At 33.6% G+C, this 18,358-nt stretch overlaps 2 protein-coding genes across 10 annotated transcripts in view; one reads left to right on the forward strand and one right to left on the reverse strand.

The window, feature by feature from the left end:
• The window catches only part of kcnb2b (potassium voltage-gated channel subfamily B member 2b), a 199,766-nt gene extending 193,490 nt beyond the window's left edge, over window positions 1-6,276 (reverse strand). Inside the window, exons 1-2 of the mRNA XM_087309340.1 lie at window positions 5,960-6,276; window positions 4,014-4,712 (exon numbers count right to left, since the gene is read on the reverse strand). Of these exons, the coding sequence (XP_087165466.1) occupies window positions 4,014-4,595 (582 nt within the window). The 5' untranslated portion in view covers window positions 4,596-4,712; window positions 5,960-6,276. The remainder of the gene's footprint in view (window positions 1-4,013; window positions 4,713-5,959) is intronic.
• trpa1b (transient receptor potential cation channel, subfamily A, member 1b) overlaps window positions 1-18,358 on the forward strand; it is a 347,938-nt gene that overhangs the window by 205,014 nt on the left and 124,566 nt on the right. For 4 of the 9 annotated variants that reach the window (XR_015524386.1, XM_087308524.1, XM_087308528.1 and 1 more), the window contains one exon: window positions 9,836-9,932. The exons of 2 other annotated variants lie outside the window; for them this stretch is intronic. The gene's annotated coding sequence lies outside the window, so the exon portion shown is untranslated. Of the gene's footprint in view, window positions 1-5,984; window positions 6,514-9,835; window positions 9,933-18,358 lie in introns of those variants that run through there. 3 more of the 9 variants (XR_015524388.1, XM_087308525.1, XM_087308526.1) reach the window with 2 other exon arrangements.

Consider the following 18,358-nt stretch of genomic DNA (forward strand, 5'->3'; position numbering starts at 1 on the left):
CACTGTATCACGGTATTGTGTTTACAGCTGTAAAATAATTTCTTTTTAAATATCTTAGTTAAACACCAACTTTTTTTGCCTATTTAACACATTATATTACTTTTATTATATTTTAAGAAACATTTCTAATATTTTGGAACAGTAAACATGTTAGACTACATAAAAAAAATAAACCATTGACTTCTAATACTGTATCTTCATTGCTTCAAAAACACAGATTTCCCTACAACATTTAAAAAACACTTAAAAAAAACTCTACATATACATATAAATGGTATAGCAAAACATTTTTTGCGGTTTTAATACCTTGATTTTTCCAAATCGCTGGATACCTTGAAAACAATTATCGCCCCCATGCCTAAATATGGGAATATTTTGGTTTCAAAGACAGACACTGAACAAAAACAGGTAATTTGTAAGAGTTGCCAAAGAATTGTTGCCACAGCATGAGGAAATACAGCAACCAGCACCCAAAAAAGCACCACAGGCTTTGAGGTGATATAAGGAGTGTCTTGCTAAAACGTCAACTGAAAGTATTGCCAGTGAGTTGTTTCAGCCATGTTATTTTGCTAAGTGTTCTGTAGTTTTAGAATCATTATTGTTTTGTTTGTATAATAAGCTACACACTATTTCCTGAATTTAAATTCAACTTGTTTACAGAAAGGAAAGGTCATTTTATTTGTGTTTACTGCTTGCTCTAACGAAAAAACTGTGGTTCATATCTGAATATTTAAAAACAAATTTGAATAAATGTTTAAGAACGTTAATATCTTTTTATTCCTTTTTTAACTAACACTCACAGCATTTTAGCAGTAAGAAGCTAAAATACAGATTACTGGGCTGAAGCTAGACTACATAATTAAATTGCAAATCAAATCAAAACCCAATATCTGTCATAAAAATCATTAGATGTTATCGCCATATCGCACAGCCTTAGTATATACTTTAAAAACTTAAAAGAAATAGTCCTGTACATGTGACCAGTATATATAAAGTATTAATTGATTGAAATGACATTAATGCTACAATATCTTGATATATGTCATTATCAGGATATGAGATGGCTTATATCATGAAATGAGATTTATGTCAAGTATCCCAGCCCTAATAAAAACAATAACATGACAATTTCTGCATGATATGTTTGGGGGTTTAAAATGTGACACACATGATCAGTCTGACTCAACAGGCAGATTTGCTTTTGCACTCATTGCATGTAACAGCTAACTGCCAACCAGTGCCAACTGTCTGCGATCCGAAATGGAAAAACAAGCCCTTCTATCACTGACCAAATCCTTTGCAGCATCAACACATATCACATTTTTTTGCTTCCATTCTGATTTTGCCTTGCATTCTTGTCAAAACTTAAATTGGCATTGTACCCAATTTGCCAAACAATATGTTTGCGCAGCATTTTTTTTTCAGTAGGCATAAACAAAATCAATTAAAATCTGTCTGTTGCCACCAGAGCATTTTGATTTCCAGACATCTATTCCAAAACTTAATGAGACCTTACAATCTGTTGTTTTTGTTACACCTTATGGCAAACATTATAATAAATCTAATAGATTTGTTCATAAGATAAATCTTTATTTGTGTTTTATACTAAAAATGGAGGGCCACACGAAATCTGCAGATTTCCACTGATTTTTAGCCCATCATTGAGTCTATTTATTAACTTGTGTAAATGTGTGTAAACTTAAATTTATTCTGTTTTTAAATTAATTTCAATATCATTATTGACTTATGTGATGATGTTTATATGATTTATTTACACTACAAAACAGTTTGTAAAGTAATATTTTCTGTCTTTTTAGTATATCTATTAAATGAGAGACTTGCTTTGTCTATCAAATAAGTTGATCTAATTGAATTTGCTTTGTAAAAATTAAATAAAAGCTAAAAGGTAATATTTTTATTTCATATATTAAGTTTTAGTTATGAAACTTCCAAAATCATTCCGCATAAATATGCAGAATTTTATTTATTTATTTATTTTTTTACAAAATTCTGCGCAGAATTAACAAAAAATTGCCTAAAGATTCTGTCTGGCCTCGGTCATTATATATTTGACATTTACATTAATATCTCCAATAATTAAGATAACATAAATATGTTAATTGCCATGCATTTGGGGATTGTATTTCTTTGTCATGAAGACATAATATTTGTCTAGCTAATTTGCAAGATACTAGTATTTAGCTTCAAGTGCAATTTAAAGGTTTAACTAGTTTAATTTGGTTAACTAGGCAGGTCGGGTTATTTAGTCGTTGGACTATAGTTGGTTCTGTAGCTAATCAAAAATAATAATGATAGTAATCATAATTTTAAGGGGCCTAATAATATTGACGATAAAAAGTTATAGAAAACTGCTTTTTTTTTTTTTTGTTAGCCAAGCAAAAAGTAATAGTACTTTCTCCACAGGAAAGAATATAGTAGAAAATACCATGAAAAATCCCCATGATCTGTTAATCATCTCTGTAGAAATATTCTAAAAAATAATTTACACTTTACTAAATATTTTAACTTTGATTATTGTTTTGTTGTCGTTTTTAAAATGTGACATATTTAACATTCTTTTTTTTTCAATTCTAAAAATATTGATAAAAATATTACAGCTATATATTGACTGTCCAACCCAGGGGGGCCTACATTTTTTGTATAAAGAGCCAAAAAAATCATTAAGAGTCGTGGGCCGTAGGTAAATATACTGTACCAATCTATTTTACATTAAAGTTGCCATGGGTAATTTCCTAATTTATTAGAAAAAATTACTTTAAATCATATTAACTGATGCAGTATAACATTTAAAATCAAAACGTATCGCAATAAAAACATGAACAATCACAGTGGAGTTCAATGCTGAATACACTAGTCAAGCAGAAACTGCCTTTGCCTTGATTTGTCCTGTCCGTCAGGTGAAAGCATGTACATTTAAACTAAATCTGATTAATTTACACCACTTAATTGAAACAATTTATTTCAACTAGCTTTTAACAATAAACACAAAGGTTACATTTGATTTGAAATGACAACCTCTAACCCAGGGGTGTCCAAACTCAGACCTGGAGGGCCAGTGTCTATTTTAGTGCATATTTTAGTTCCAACCCCAATCAAACACACCTGAACCAGCTAATCAAGCGCTTTGTAGATAGACTACAAAATTCAAGGGAGGTGTGTTAAAGGAAGTTGGAGCTAAACTATGCAGGACACCGGCCATCCAGGACAGAGTTTGGACACCCCTGCTCTAAACCATCCCTATTATTCTTCCCAGATGGGATTGTGGGCCTAATCACCACAACTACCATGGGCCAACTTAGGCCCGCTGGCCCTAGTTTGGACATGTCTGGTCTAACTCAACATTTGTTCATGCTATGTTAAAATAAAGAGAGGTCACGTTATCAGTATTTGAGGCAAAATATTATGAGAAAAAAAGTACATTTTCAAATAAAATATGTTTTTTGTACTTTATAAACCATCAAAGTCACTTTTAAACCAAGCCATTTTTCTGTTGGTCAAATTGGTAGGTTTGTGTACCTTATATGACAAAACCTACACAAAACTCCTAATTCCTATTGAAAAGGCTGGACTTCACCCAAGAAAATCTGAACAATGGTAAATGTGACCACATTTAGCTTAGCAACATGCTAATGTCAAAAAACTCAAACATCAAAATACCCCCCTTTGAGGAGCAGCCCATCAAAAGTGCTTCAAATCTCTCATTTATGAGCTTTCATTCTTAGATTCCTGATATTATTTGTGAACGAAGTACCTACAAAGTTTTAGAATAAAACAAAACAGAATTTATTCTTAATAGAGTACTTTCCTTTGTAGTACAGCCAAAGTAGACTACTCCAAATCTATTATTTATGACAGTTAGGACACCAAGCAAGAAACCACTAGGTTTTGGAATAGACTCCCCCTCTGTAACAACCTAATGTACTACCAAAACAGAACGCACAACTGAGGTCGAACTGATCTGACTGTATGAGTATTGGGACGCTTGGCCTTACCTTAGCAGCAACCGAAGAACTTGGCTTCTCCAAAAGCTCCCAAAGTTTTTTCCTCTTTTCTGGGCAGCAGGTGTTATCAAATTCCCCTTCTCCCTCCCTCTCTCTCAGAGTCTCTGCCTCTCTCCTCAATTCCTCATTCATCTGCTCTTTCTTCTGATGGTAACGAGCCTGGCAACACGACTCCAGGTAGATCTCATCAATGCCCCAGTAATCAAGCTCCTGCCCGAAAGACAGAGCGCACATTTCTTCCATCATATGGAGCTTTCCAGTTCGATAAAAATTCAAGATGGACGTGAACGCCCCGGGGTGTCTGTCAAAGAAGTATTCGTTCTCATTCAGGCAGTAGTCGTCGCAGACCTCCATTAGAGAGTCATGGGTGTTACAATCTCTCAGCTTGCCCAGTCTGGTTCTGGGAAGTCGGTCTAATGTCCGCCATAGGACCTCATGGTTGAGGCCTCCGACATTAATTCGGACCCTCCTGGAACGGGCTTTGGTCCGGATGATCTCGATTGGCTCGGGTGGAAGTGAAGACACAGATCTGCCTCCAGGTTTTGGGACCCCCAATCCAGCCTTCTCTGCCATTGCGTGCAAGGAGACAAGCGGCTCTTGCTAGGAAGAGGTGTGAAGATAAAAACCAACCAGAAAACAACTGGATAAAGATGACTATGTTGGGTCCTCTTTAGACAAGTCCCTCCATGACTGCAAAAAGAAAGACACAAAAAAAGGGATCTGTTCAGAACACCTGTTGTGTAAAGTTCAACATTATTTAGGCAGCTTATTCCTGTGTGATTCATTAGGGATATGTCAGATTGTGCTGTAAGTGTTTTGCAAAGTACATTAGGAAGCATGGCTAAATGTCAAGCATTAGATACGATTTACATATCACCAGCCAAGCGTGCCCTGTATGTAAAGAAGAAACTTAATCTCCTTTACTTCCCAAAGCCTAGACTGAGGGACTCATAGCACATCTTTTAATGTTTAAACTAAAGAGAATTAGTAATTACACAAGCATTACTGTATCTTGTTGCCACATTCAATATTTATCACCAGTTTTCTATCATATCAAGGTTACATTGGGGAGTCTAATGTAAAGTGATGTTATAAAATATGACATTATTTAGATCACAGGACATGCTGTTCTCCTTTTACTTTCTTAAATAATAATAATAATAATAATTATTATTATTATTATTATTATTATTATTATTATTATTATTATTAATTCATTTTCTTTTCGGTTTTGTCCCTAATAATAATAATAATAATAATAATAATAATAATAATAATAGTAATACATATGCATTATACACTATACTATTCAGCAACTCCACAATCTCATTATTTTTGCACAAACTGAACTGATTTATTTACACTTAATGATATTAACAACAACAATAGTGTTATTTATTCCTGATTCCTTAAGCTGACATTTATATTTAAAGTCAAACTGAAAATTAGCTATCAATTATCGTCATATTATTATATTATCAAATAAAAAAATTATTTTAAGGTTAATGACCATTTTCATTCAGAACTGAATGTGAATGTCCTTGAAAAAAAAGAGAACATTGCGAAGATGCAACAGTTTGAGTTATCCACAGTCTTTTTTGTAAATCAATAATCATCCGTAATTTTTTATTCATATTTTCTTTAAGTCGTCAGCATATCAATGCAATAAAGTACATACATCCCCGAAATATCTACGCGTTCAACTTGTCTGTCCATCTGTACAACAGTTTCTCGCATTTAGAGCTGTCAAACGCGTCAGTGTCTATCAATCCCGCTCTATGCAGTCCTTGATTGCTTTCAACTTTGTAGCCTCGTTATTAAAAACAACTTGTTTTTTTAAAAAGCAAATCTCCTTTCACTTCTCATCTGCTCCCCACTCAAACAAGTGACATCCATGCATCGCGAATTGCATAAATGCCACTAACTATACTGCTTACCTTGCTGAAGTGAACCACCGTTTGCATATACAAACCGCTGTGTGCGCAAACGGGAGAAAAGACGCCTGCGGGTTTCCTTCAAGATCCCCAGTTCCTAACCGGAGGCTTCAGTTATGACCGGACATGTGCTCCACATTTTGTTCAACGTGAAAAGAAGGTTGAGGAGGTCGGTGGAAATTTTAGTGACTAAAAGAGCTCCCGTTTCCTCGCTAAAAGCGCAGCCTCCATCGATGGCTTAATACGGTGAGTCGGGATGTCTGCAGATGTCGGACGCGTAAAAGCGGAGGGCGCGCGCACTGTGTGTGGAGCTGCAGAGTGACACTGAGCGCGCGTGTGTTTCTCTGTGTGTGTGCGCGCGTGTGCGTGGACGGAATAGATCGTCTGAAGCACGAGCTGCATCACAGCCTAGAGGTGAAACCTAATTGGATTGGTCTGTACATCAGCAAGGGCAGCAGCAGATCAACTTCAGCAGGAACTCTCTCTCTCTCTCTCTCTCTCTCTCTCTTTCTCTCTCTCTCTCTCAAGAGTTCAGTGGTTCAGCAGAAGCATACAAGGTGGGAGATCAATTCTGCAGCATAACAAGCAAAGTTTTTTTTAGCTTAAAATGGCATCATAATACAGACTTGTCGTTATTATCCAGTAATTACTATTATAGTTATTTATGTTTTCTACATTTATGAGTATGCAGAGATAGAATATAATGACCCCATATACAGTATGAAATATGAGTTCAGAGTTCAGTTTGGCAAAACCTCTAAATGCCTTCTGAAATTCTCTTCTAAAATGAGCAGTTTTCTAAGCCTCCTGTATCTATATGTTCAGTTATTTCAATTTAAAGGCAATGGTAATACCTATTTATCACCATAAAAGTAAAATCACTAAGCATACACACAGGTGTCTGAGAAAAATACTCATTGACTACCCTTGCTAAACCAATTTAATGTTTTTTTTTTTTAAGTAAATAATCCCATAGTGAGATATATCAAGTAAATAACCCTATAGACACACATCACTTGCTGTACTTCACAAATCCGTATGATATTGTTCTGTATCTTTTATGGTACAATTAAAATAAAGGTACACAATTGTTTTCATTAAAAAGATACATAATAAGTGTAGGACAACTTCTTTATTACAATATCTATAAAATTAAATATGACTGTAAAAGCAAATTGGTTTTATCAATAATTTTTATACATATTAAAACAAGAATCATAATTTAAAAGCATATGTTTAAAGAAACTCAAAAATATTAATTATAAAGTTATATGATACAAAACAACTAGTAAAACTGGTAAAAAAAAAAGAGGTATTTTCAATAAACGTTTGGTAAGCATTTTCTGATAAATACGTTGTCATTATGGGCGAGGCAGTGGCGCAGTAGGTAGTGCTGTCGCCTCACAGGAAGAAGGTCGCTGGGTTGCTAGTTCGAACCTCGGCTCAGTTGGCGTTTGGGGGGTGGGGAGGTTTTATACTGTACATGGTAGAATGTATTTCTGTAAGATTTATGTTAAGTATTTTTTATTCTTTATTGTATGGAAAATGTGCATTTACACAAAAAGAAACTTATTTTTAAGACATTATTTTAAAATGTATTTGATGTTTTACTGAAAATAAACTAGCTCATTTTGGATAGAGCAAAATGCTTTTTAAATAGTTCTTGAAGGAACACATTTGACACTGTACAAAGTGTCTTGTCACTGCAAAGGTACTTTCATGGATCAGATTTGTACATTTGATGAAGGTACAATATTGCATCTGCAGGTTTTAAAAACCAAAGGTACAAATCATGTCCTTAAAGGTACAACTGCAATGGTACAAATTTGTTTCTTTGTCTTAAGGTACAATTCTGTTCCATAAAAAGGTACTGCCGCAGTGACAAGGGTTTATATCTTCTTTAGTACAAAATTGTACCATTTTGTTCTGAGAGTGTATACTTTTTCTCTAGTGATAATTCATATTAACTCTCATTTGTGTAATAAACAAACAAGTTGAGGATCAAAAGAAACGTGAAACCATTAAAGTGACAGCGCGCAATTCCTGCTGCCGCCTGTTTCGATCATTATTAATCAAATAACAAAAGGAGAAAGTCGCTCACTGCTCTTGACTGAAAGACTTATGTAGCTAAAGTGTTTTTCTTACAGTGAAGATGCTTAAAGAACAGTTTGTTTCATATTTTTATTCTATTTTATTTATTTCTCTTTTCTTTGCAGGAAGTCAGAATTATTAGGTCTCCGCAATTTTAGCAGCCCTTTTCCCCCAATTTCTGTTTAATGGAAAGAAGATTTTTTTTTCATCACATTTCTAAAAATGATAGTTTTAATAACTAATTTCTAATAACTGATTTCTTTTATCTTTGCAATGATGACAGCTCATAATATTTAATTAGATATTTTTTTAAATACTAGTATTCAGCTTAAAGTGACATTCAAAGGCTTAATTAGTGTAATTAAGCAAGTCATTGTATAACAGTAGTTTCTTCTGCAGACAATAAAAAGTGGCGCAGTGGGTAGCAGGTTCGCCTCACAGCAAGAAGGTTGCTGGGTCGCTGGTTCGAGCCTTGGCTCAGTTGCCAATTCTGTGAGGAGTTTGCATGTTCCCCCTGCGTTTGCGTGGGTTTCCTCCGGGTGCTCCGGTTTCCCTCACAGTCTAAAGACATGTGGTACAGGTGAATTGGGTAGTCTAAATTGTCCGTAGTGTGTGTGAATGAGTGTGTGTGGATGTTTCCCAGAGATGGGTTGCGCCTGGAAGGGCATCCGCTGCGTAAAAAACTTGCTGGATAAGTTGACGGTTCATTCCGCTGTGGAGACCCCAGTTAATAAAGGGACTAAGCTGACAAGAAAATGATTGAATGAATATTGCCTAAAGGGGCTAATAATATTGACCTTAAAATAGGTTTAAAATTATTTAAACCTGCTTTTATTCTAGCCAAAATAAAACAAATAAGACTTTCTCCAGAATAAAAAATATTAGAGGAAATACTGGTAAAATTCCTTGCTCTGTTATACATCATTTGGGAAATTTTTATAAAAAAAAAAATTTCTCAGGAACGCTAATAAATTTTGACTTCAACAGTAATCGTTTTGAATAATCGTTATTACAATTAAGACCAAAATAATCGTGATTAAGATTTTTCCCAAAATTGAGCAGCCCTTGTTTCTGTTTAGTACAGCATATTATTAACAGTAAATAACTGAAATGAACAATTATTCCTCATGTGTTTCGTTGACAGTTTTATTGTTCACTGAGATAAGATTGACTTAGATTTAAGTTGCTTCGATTTAAAAATGAAAATGTAAAAAATAGCGCATTATTATTATTATTATTATTATTATTATTATTATTATTATTATTATTATTATTATTATTATTATTATTATTATATCTGTATGCATACATTACAGATAACACAGAATAAATGTATATATGTAATCAATAATAAAGGTGTGACTTGAAACCACAATGTTATAAAGAAGATCTGAATAAACACCAGCAGCAGTGTCAGCTGTTCTCAAGCCAGTATCAACACAAACTACTGTGTATTGACTTTTTTATGACTGGCAGTAGTCGATACGTTACAGTATGACACTGAGCCATATAGTATGTGTGCAAATATTTTACAACATATAGAAAATCTCACAGTGTTGTCAGTGGCTCCTTGTGTTTATTATGCTTGCCTCAGGGAATCACATGAATGCGGCATGAAGTGTGATTTAAAATGTATAACACTGCATGCGGATATGAAGCTGCAGTTATTAGATGCTGTATTGAGTTTCAGGTGGTGTTTAAAGACCTGCCCAGGTCTGTGCCATTAAAGTTCCCTCTATAACAGTAATTAAGCCTCTAAAAACTGCATCTGCTTTGTCTTTCAAACAGGGCCAAGTGAAAAAAAGATGAAAGGAGGCAATAGTTTGGAGAGCGTCCATCCATACACATGAGGAGTCACAGGACTACAATTCTGGAGGAACAAATGGTGTGTGCTATAAATATATTGTATGCGTATCAAAGGAGCTGCAATAGTCATTAAAATGCGGCTTTGGTGCTTGAATGATGTTTGAAAGGGAATAAGGGCTGGTTTTTACATATACTTTCTCTTTGGATGTTTGAGTGCTTCGGATAATAATAGTTTAGACAAGACACTGCAGGCAAAAACAATGCTTTTTCAGGCACCTGCCAATTTTGAGTTTGGACTTTTTGCCTTCTCATTAGGTGTTTATTTTATTTTATTACATTTTTTTTGTAGTTTGATGTACAGAAAACATCTAAAATATAATTTTAAGTATTTATTTGATCAGTTTTGTCCCTCTTATACACTACCGTACTGTATAGTAGACACTTTGGGGTCAGTACGATATTTAAATGTTTTAAAATAAGCTTTTCCTGCTCACCAAGGCTGCATTTATTTAATTAAAAAAACAGTACAAAGTGTACAATTGTAAAATGTTATTGCACTATAAAATAGCTGTTCAAAAGTAGTATAATTTAATTTAATCATTTATTCCAGTGATTTTAAAGATGAATTGTCAGCTTCATTACTCCAGTCTTTGGTCACATGATCACTCAATTTCATTTAAAACTACATTATCAGAAATAAAAGTACAGGAGCTGTCACTGGGGCAGTACCTTTACAAAAGATACATATTTGTCCCTAAAGAGTCCACAGTGGTACCTCAAAGGTGCATTTTAGTGCCCAAATGTACCAAAAAAGTACCTTTGAGATACCATTATGGACCCTTCAGGGGAAAATATGTATGTTTTTAGAAAAGGTACTGCTCCAATGACAGCTCCTGTACCTTTATTTCTGAGAGTGTACTTACAATAAGGATGCAGTAATTTAAAATTGTAATAAATATTTACCAATTTAACTTTTTTTTAATTAAATAAATGCCGCCCTGTTGAGCAGAATAATTTTCTTTAAAAAAAAAACAATCAAAAAAATAAAACTGACTCCAGACTTTTGATCTTTAGTGTATTTCATTTACAGAACTTTTTTTTTCAAGAACTATTCAAAGGCATTTAGCTTTATCTAAAATGATTCAATTTATTTTCAGTAAATTAAAACATCAAATACATTTTTAAACAATGTTTTAATTTTAAACAGTGTTTTAAAAACAAGTTTATTTTTGTGTAAATGCACCTTTTCCATTTAAAATAAAGAATAAAAAATACACATAAATCAAAAGATGTATTTTATGCTAATCATTTCACAACACTTTTCACTAAAATCATACAGAAATACATTCTGCCCTGTCATACAGAAATACATTCTGCCCTGTCCAATATACTTAATAACCCCCAACCCCCAAGCCCCCCCCCCCCTTTAACTGACTTAATTTTAAAAAAAGAAATAGACTTATAAAAAGTATTGTAACAAGATATGCACAATGTTTGATTAGTTTTAGAATACTAAAATGTCTGCATGAACACTTTACATATGCAGGACTTTTGCCAGCTGACATGTGTAGTGGAAAGCAAATGCCAGAAGGTGCGGATACCAATAATGAAAATGTATTTATCAGAAAATGCTTAACAACCGTTTATAAAATATGCCATAAATGTTTAGTTTACAATGCCTATAGTTGTTCTGTATTATACAACTTAATAATTAATGAGTTTCTTTAAACATGCTTTAATATGAAAATTATTCATAAAACCACTTTGCCTGTCCAGTTTTATTTATTTGTCCAACACTTATGTACCTTTTTATGAGAACAATTGTGTACCTTCAATGTACCATAAAAGTTACAGAACAGTATCACAAGAGGTCTTTTCTGTACCATTTATCGTCACCTTAGAATTCCAAGGTTCTATCTGCGTTCTAAATGATTTTGAGATAATGAGCTAAAAAAAAAGTTTTTAAAGTTTTTGCATTCCATATAGCAAACAACATGTGTGTAACAGTTCTCTTTTGTACATTAACATGACAAAGACCCTAAGTGTTTTCTAAATGTAAATTATCAAAGTTCTCTTACATTTGCAAATTGGAGTAAATAAACCATGGTAAATGCAGATAGAACCTTTGCATTCTGAAAAGTCATTTTCCACTTGGAATTATAAGGTTCTATCTGGCAGATCATTCATTAAAGCATTACTTTTCAAGAAATACAATAAAAAATATATAAGTTGGTGTTGTAACAATATGTTGATGCTTGAGAAAGTTAAACATTTATTTCATGTTTTAGGATGAATATTTTTTCTTGTTCTACTTAAGCTTACAAGGCTGTGCTAAATATTTTGTCCAGTGCTGATGTTAATTTTATTCAAATTAATATGTTATTATTTATTAAATGTTATGCTCTATATGAATTATTGAATTATATTTATTGAATTATGTGCCCTATGAATTAAATAAAGTATTTGCCCTTCAAGATTTGATATTAAATTTAAAGACTTTTTTTAAAAAACAGTAGATAACCAAATGTGTTTAATAAACACTGAAAAGTGTTTCACTGACTATATGGAAACAAATAAATATATTTCCCGTTTAAAATATAATTTTTTTTTAATATTCATTTTTTTTTAACAATGTAAAATTTAACATTTCATCTCAATGTTGGCTATGCGGTGGTGCAGTGGGTAGCACGATTGCCTCACAGCAAGAAGGTCACTGGTTCGAGTTAGGGCATCCACTGCTTAGAACATATGCTGGATAAGTTGGCAGTTCATTCCGCTGTGGCGACCCCAGATTAATAAAAGGACTTAGCCAAAATGAAAATAAATGAATGAATGAATTTCAATGTCAAGAAAAGATTCTAAATAATCACATTTACACACATCTCAATTTTGTGTGGTGCAGCATTATTTAGTCAATTTTGTGTGATTTTGTCTTTCTGGTGTTTCCTGCTGTCAATGGAGTAGTCTAGCAAAATCACAAAGAAGGGTGATCCTGATTGGTCTTTGTGCATGCATTAAAAATGCTGATTGGCTTACAGAAAGAACCTTTTAGAGCCACAGAGTTCGACTTAGTAAATAAAACCGTATTTGTTTTTGAAATAAAAAGTCATAGATAATTATAGATGGCTAATGAATAACTTACAAGCTGTTAGTTAACAAGTTGTAAATTACTTCTTAACTGTATTTTAATGATTTATAACTACACTTAATAAATAAGTAACAGATCATGAACAAGCGGTTAGTAAATAACTTAATAAAGACTTGTTAAGTATCAGTTAATAGTTTCTATATGTTATTGGAACGTTATTCTAAAGTTGCAGCTATTTTTAATTTATTAACTGTTAGTAAATGAGGAATAGTTGCAACTTTAGAATAACGTCCCAATAACATGCTTAAGCCTATAGCTAACGCTTAACTAAGATATTTACTCACACTTTACAGATCAGTTGTTCATCGTTTGTTAACCATCTACTAATACCAGTGAAACTTTGTAGAACAGCAAATGGATGGAACAAGTTCAAGCTACAGAAATTTGATGTGATAATTAAAATATAAAATGTTTGTATCTTAACCTTGTTCCACTTATAGGCTTTTCTGTGTGCTGTGTTTTACCAAAGATACTCCACAGATGAAATGTTGAACATTGTGTTTAATGTACAGAAACACACATACTGAACCATCACATGGCAGTACAGCAGTATACAAGAATACAAACCCATAAAGTGCTAAACATGAAAACAAAATAAATAAAAATGTATTTTATTAAAGTTCTACAAAGTTTCACTGGTGTTATTAGATGGTGAACAACTGATCTGTAAAGTGTGAATATATTAGTTAAGTGTTAGTTATTAGCTTATGTATGTTATTGGGACGTGTTCTAAAGTTGCAACTATTCCTCATTTACTAACAGTTAATAAATTAAAAACAGCTGCAACTTTAGAATAACGTCCAAATAACACATATACACTATTAACTGATACTTAACAAGTCTTTATTTAGTTATTTACTAACCGCTTGTTCATGATCTATTACTAATTTATTAGGTATAGTTATAAATCATTAAAATACAGTTAAGAAGTCATTTACAACTTGTTAACTAACAGCTTGTAAGCTATCTATTAGCCATCTATAAGGCACAGTTATAAATAATTAACAAACTATTAACTTTTATTTAACAAGTCATTTACAACTTGTTACCTAACAGTTTATTAATGGTCTATTAACTAGTAATAACGGATAGTTATTCTAAAGTGTTACCTAAAAGTCTTAAAATGTAAAAAAAAAAAAAAAAACTTATAAAAAAAATCACATAATGTAAATAAGTTGTCATTTAATTTGAATATGTCAATAACTCGCTGGGCGAAGCAATGGTGCAGTAGGTAGTGCTGTCGCCTCACAGCAAGAAGGTCGCTGGGTCGCTGGTTGGAGCCTCGCCTCTGTTGGCATTTCTCTGTGGAGTTTGCATGTTCTCCCTGTGTTTGCGTGTGTTTCCTCCGGGTGCTCCGGTTGCCCCACAGTCCAAAGACATGCGGTACAGGTGAATTGTTTAGGCTAAATTGTCCGTAGTGTATGAGTGTGTGTGTGTGTGTGTGGGTGTGTGTGTGTGTGTGGATGTTTCCCAGAGATGGATTGTGGCTGGAAGGGCATCCGCTGCAAAAAAACTTGCTAGATAAGTTGGCGTTTCCTTCCGCTGTGGTGACCCCGGAATAATAAAGGGACTAAGCCGAACAAGACAATGCATGAATGAATATCAATAACTCAATTTTGACAAAAATGTCAAATCGAACCTTATGATTCTAAGGTGACGATATGGTACAACTTTTGCAAAGCTACAAAACTGTTTTTTTTAAGGAACATTATTTGTACCATCCTGTACATTTTTTTTCTGAGAGTGCATAATAGGATTATAAAGAGTCTGATTGCCTACATCTTTTTAAATATGTTTAAAAAGCTATTTTACTTGATGTATATGCAGTATATTTGGAATTAGGCATAAAAAGATATTCCCAAAATTCCATAAAAACTTTTAACTATAACATGTCAAAGAAGTAAAGCAGACTGGGTGCTGGGAAAAAAAGTAACATATTGGCTGTTAAATAACAGTAATTTACTGTAAAATAGCAGATGTTAAATTATGCAAATATAAATTGAATTACAGTAAATTTCTGTAATTTAAAATCTGCTATTTTAAGTATATTTCTGTTATTTAACGACTGTTATGATACGTTTTTTTTTTAGTTTTGATGAAAAATACTAGAATTTAGTCTCCATTTACTTGTCACAAACCAGTTTTTGTCTTTGTTTTTGTTTGAAGTTTTTTTTTTTTTTTCCGTTAAAAACAAAATTAATAGTTAAGAAAATTGAAATGTTATGGACATTAGAAAATTTAGAAAGCCTTTAATAATTGACTTCTGTAGTATTTTGCTTTACTATTGAAGTCTATGGTTACTAGTTTTCAACATTTATTAAAATATTTTCTTTTGTGTCCAGCAGAAAAAAGAAAATCATAGATAATTTTTAGGTGAACTATCTCTTGAATGCAGTCAGATGTATCAAATAGTATGGTGATATCACTTATTTATTTTTATTTTCGCCTGCTCACCTTAAAAATTTAAACATCACAGTTTAAACTTCGGTCCAACTTTTCATTTTTCTTCTGACCACTGCATTTTTATAAAGCCACATAATGCAGTGTGTGTGACTGATGTTCTTTCCTCGAATGATGACTGGTCAATACATCACCATTGATTTTCCTGACTCCTATGCGTAGTCTGCTATGAACCATAATGTGAGGGTGAAGGACAAGGTGTAAAAAATAAATGAAATAGTGACAAAGCAATAGACACAGTTTAATAAGGAGTTGTAATCTACTGCCACTGCAGTTCAATAGAAATACGCTGGTCATCTGCTTACACTAGTGCACTCTGACAAGTGAACGGCCTGTTGCTGTGCTGGTCCTGTTTAAAGCAATTGTTCAGCTCAAGAGATATTTCACAGATCACAATATCACAGATATTTCTGATTATATTAAACTTTTCTCAGCAATAATAATGACGAAGTATTAAAAATGTATAAGTATTATTATTACTATTAGAATTATTTAAATGTAACAATGTATCTTTTCTATTAACTCTACACACAACTGGCTTACATTTTAAATAAGTATACAATAAAATACTACTACTACTACTACTAATGAAAATAATAATAATTGATTTTAATGATAATAATAATAATAATAATAATAATAATAATAATAATAGTCAAATATAACACAAGTAAACACATCAAACAGTTTTGAAATGAAGGTTTTTTATTTTTAAAAAAATACCTAATGTTTTGTTGGGTCTTTGTTGGCAGCAACTGGAATTTAGCATTTTCGATAACTTGCAATGAGTTTGAGTTTGTAATGCTCATCTTTGCAGAATTGTTGTAATTCAGCCACACTTGAGGGTTTTTGAGCATGAACAACATTTGTAAGGCAATGCCACAGCATCTCATTTGGATTCAGGTTAGGACTTTGACTTGGCCACTCCAAAATCCTAATTTTGTTTTTCTTTATCCATTCAGACTTGCACTTGCTGTTGTGCTTTAAATATTGTCCTGCTGCAGAACCCAAATTTGTTTCAGCTCTTGTCACTAACAGATGGCCAGACATTCTCCTTCGGGATATTTTGGTACAGAACAGAACTTATGGTTCTATTTATCACAGCAAGCTTTCCAGGTCTAAAGTAACAAAACAACCCTTGACCGTCACACTACGCCCTCCACATTTTACTTTTGAAAACTGTTATTTTATGCCACACACAATGCCACACACAATAGGACACACTTTGCAAAAAGTTCAAATTTTGTCATCATTCCACAGAGTATTTATTTAAAACTCTTGGGGATCATCATAGTGTTTTCTGGCAAAACTGAGATTTATGTTCTTTTTGCTCAGCAGTGGTTTCCATCTTAGAACTCATTGTCCTGAACTAATTTTTGGCCCAGTCTCTTTCTTATGGTGGAGTCATGAATACTCAGCTTAACTGAGGCAAGTCAGGCCTGCAGTTCTTTGAATGTTGTTGTGGGATCTTTTGTGAAATCTTAGATGAGTTTCGCTTTGCTCTTGGAGTAATTTTGGTTGGCCAGCCACACCTGAGAAGGTTCTACACTGTTCCATGTTTTTGGCATTTGTAGATAATCGCTGCAGTTTGCTGCAGTCAAAAAGCCAAAACAGGCTCATTGTAAAAACAATACCCGGTACATTTTTGGAGACCGTGAATAATGTAGTCAAAGGGACATTTGGCTGCATTTCATCTTTAAAACAAACACTACAGGGTCATGTGATGCCATATGATCAGCTGACTGCTTACCTCCATGTAGATGGCTTTTCTGCTGTGACCAGTTTGCCCAGTAGCTTGTCTTGAACTTCAGCGGACTTGAGACGCAGATAGGAGTTGACCACAATAACGGGGATCAAGTCTGGCAAAGAAGATAAGCAGGTAAAACAAAAACAAAAGGCAAAAAATAAAATAAAAGAATAAATAATAGGGTGAGATCATGGTAAGGTATGAAAACATGGTAAAATCCAGGCCAGGGCTTTTCTTTTTCTGGATTGCTTTTTTAAACTCTGTTGGTTGGGTTTAGGGAATGGGGTGATCGGGTCAGTGGGTGCTTTTAAAAGGTGAGCACCAAGGGTTGGTCGGAGGATCGGTCGGTCGGTCGGTCGGTCGGTCGGTCGGTCGGTCAGTCAGTCAGTCAGTCAGTCAGTCAGTCAGTCAGTCAGTCAGTCAGTCAGTCAATTGACATTGGCCTCTGGTAGATTTACGTGAGAACAGTAGGCATGAATGGCACTCGTGAGAGAAATTTGAGATTTGAAAAAGTGTACACAGCGGCCTGTGGTGGATTTGTGAAAACAAAATCTGCAAAAAAAAAAAAAAAAAAAAAAAAACGTTGCTCCTTGGACGTATCTCACGATCTCCAGAAATGTACATAGGGGTACGTGTCAATAACGAGCCTGGGTTGCCCAAAGCTTTAGAAATGGCTTTATAAACATTTTCAGACTGGTAGATCTCATTTATTTTCTTTCTTGTTTTTTTTGTTTTTTTATCTCCCCATAATGTCTAGCTTTTGAGGATCTTTTGGTCTACTTTACTTTGTCAGGCAGATCCTAATTAAGTAATTTCTTGATTGCGAAAAGGTGTGACCGTAATCAGGCCTGGTGTGGCTAGATAAATTGAACTCAGGTGTGATAAACCAGAGTTAAAACACCTTTTCATGTGGTTTTGTCATTTGTTTTTCTCTTAAAAAACAAAACAAAACATTTAAACAGTCGGTAGAGTGACATCAGTGTGTGTTGACAGTATTGCTGAAGTAAATATGCCATGCTGAACTTTTTCTGTTTAGAGGCTTTCTGGGTGCTTGTGAACAATGATGTAATGATGCTGAGCTCCTGCATCTTTAATTATAAACTTTAGGCCAACATTGTGTCAAAGCACTTCGTGTTACCAAGACTACAAA

This window comes from Danio rerio, chromosome 24 (assembly GCF_052040795.2).
Source record: "Danio rerio strain M-AB ecotype USA chromosome 24, GRCz13ab, whole genome shotgun sequence".
NCBI lineage: Eukaryota > Metazoa > Chordata > Actinopteri > Cypriniformes > Danionidae > Danio > Danio rerio.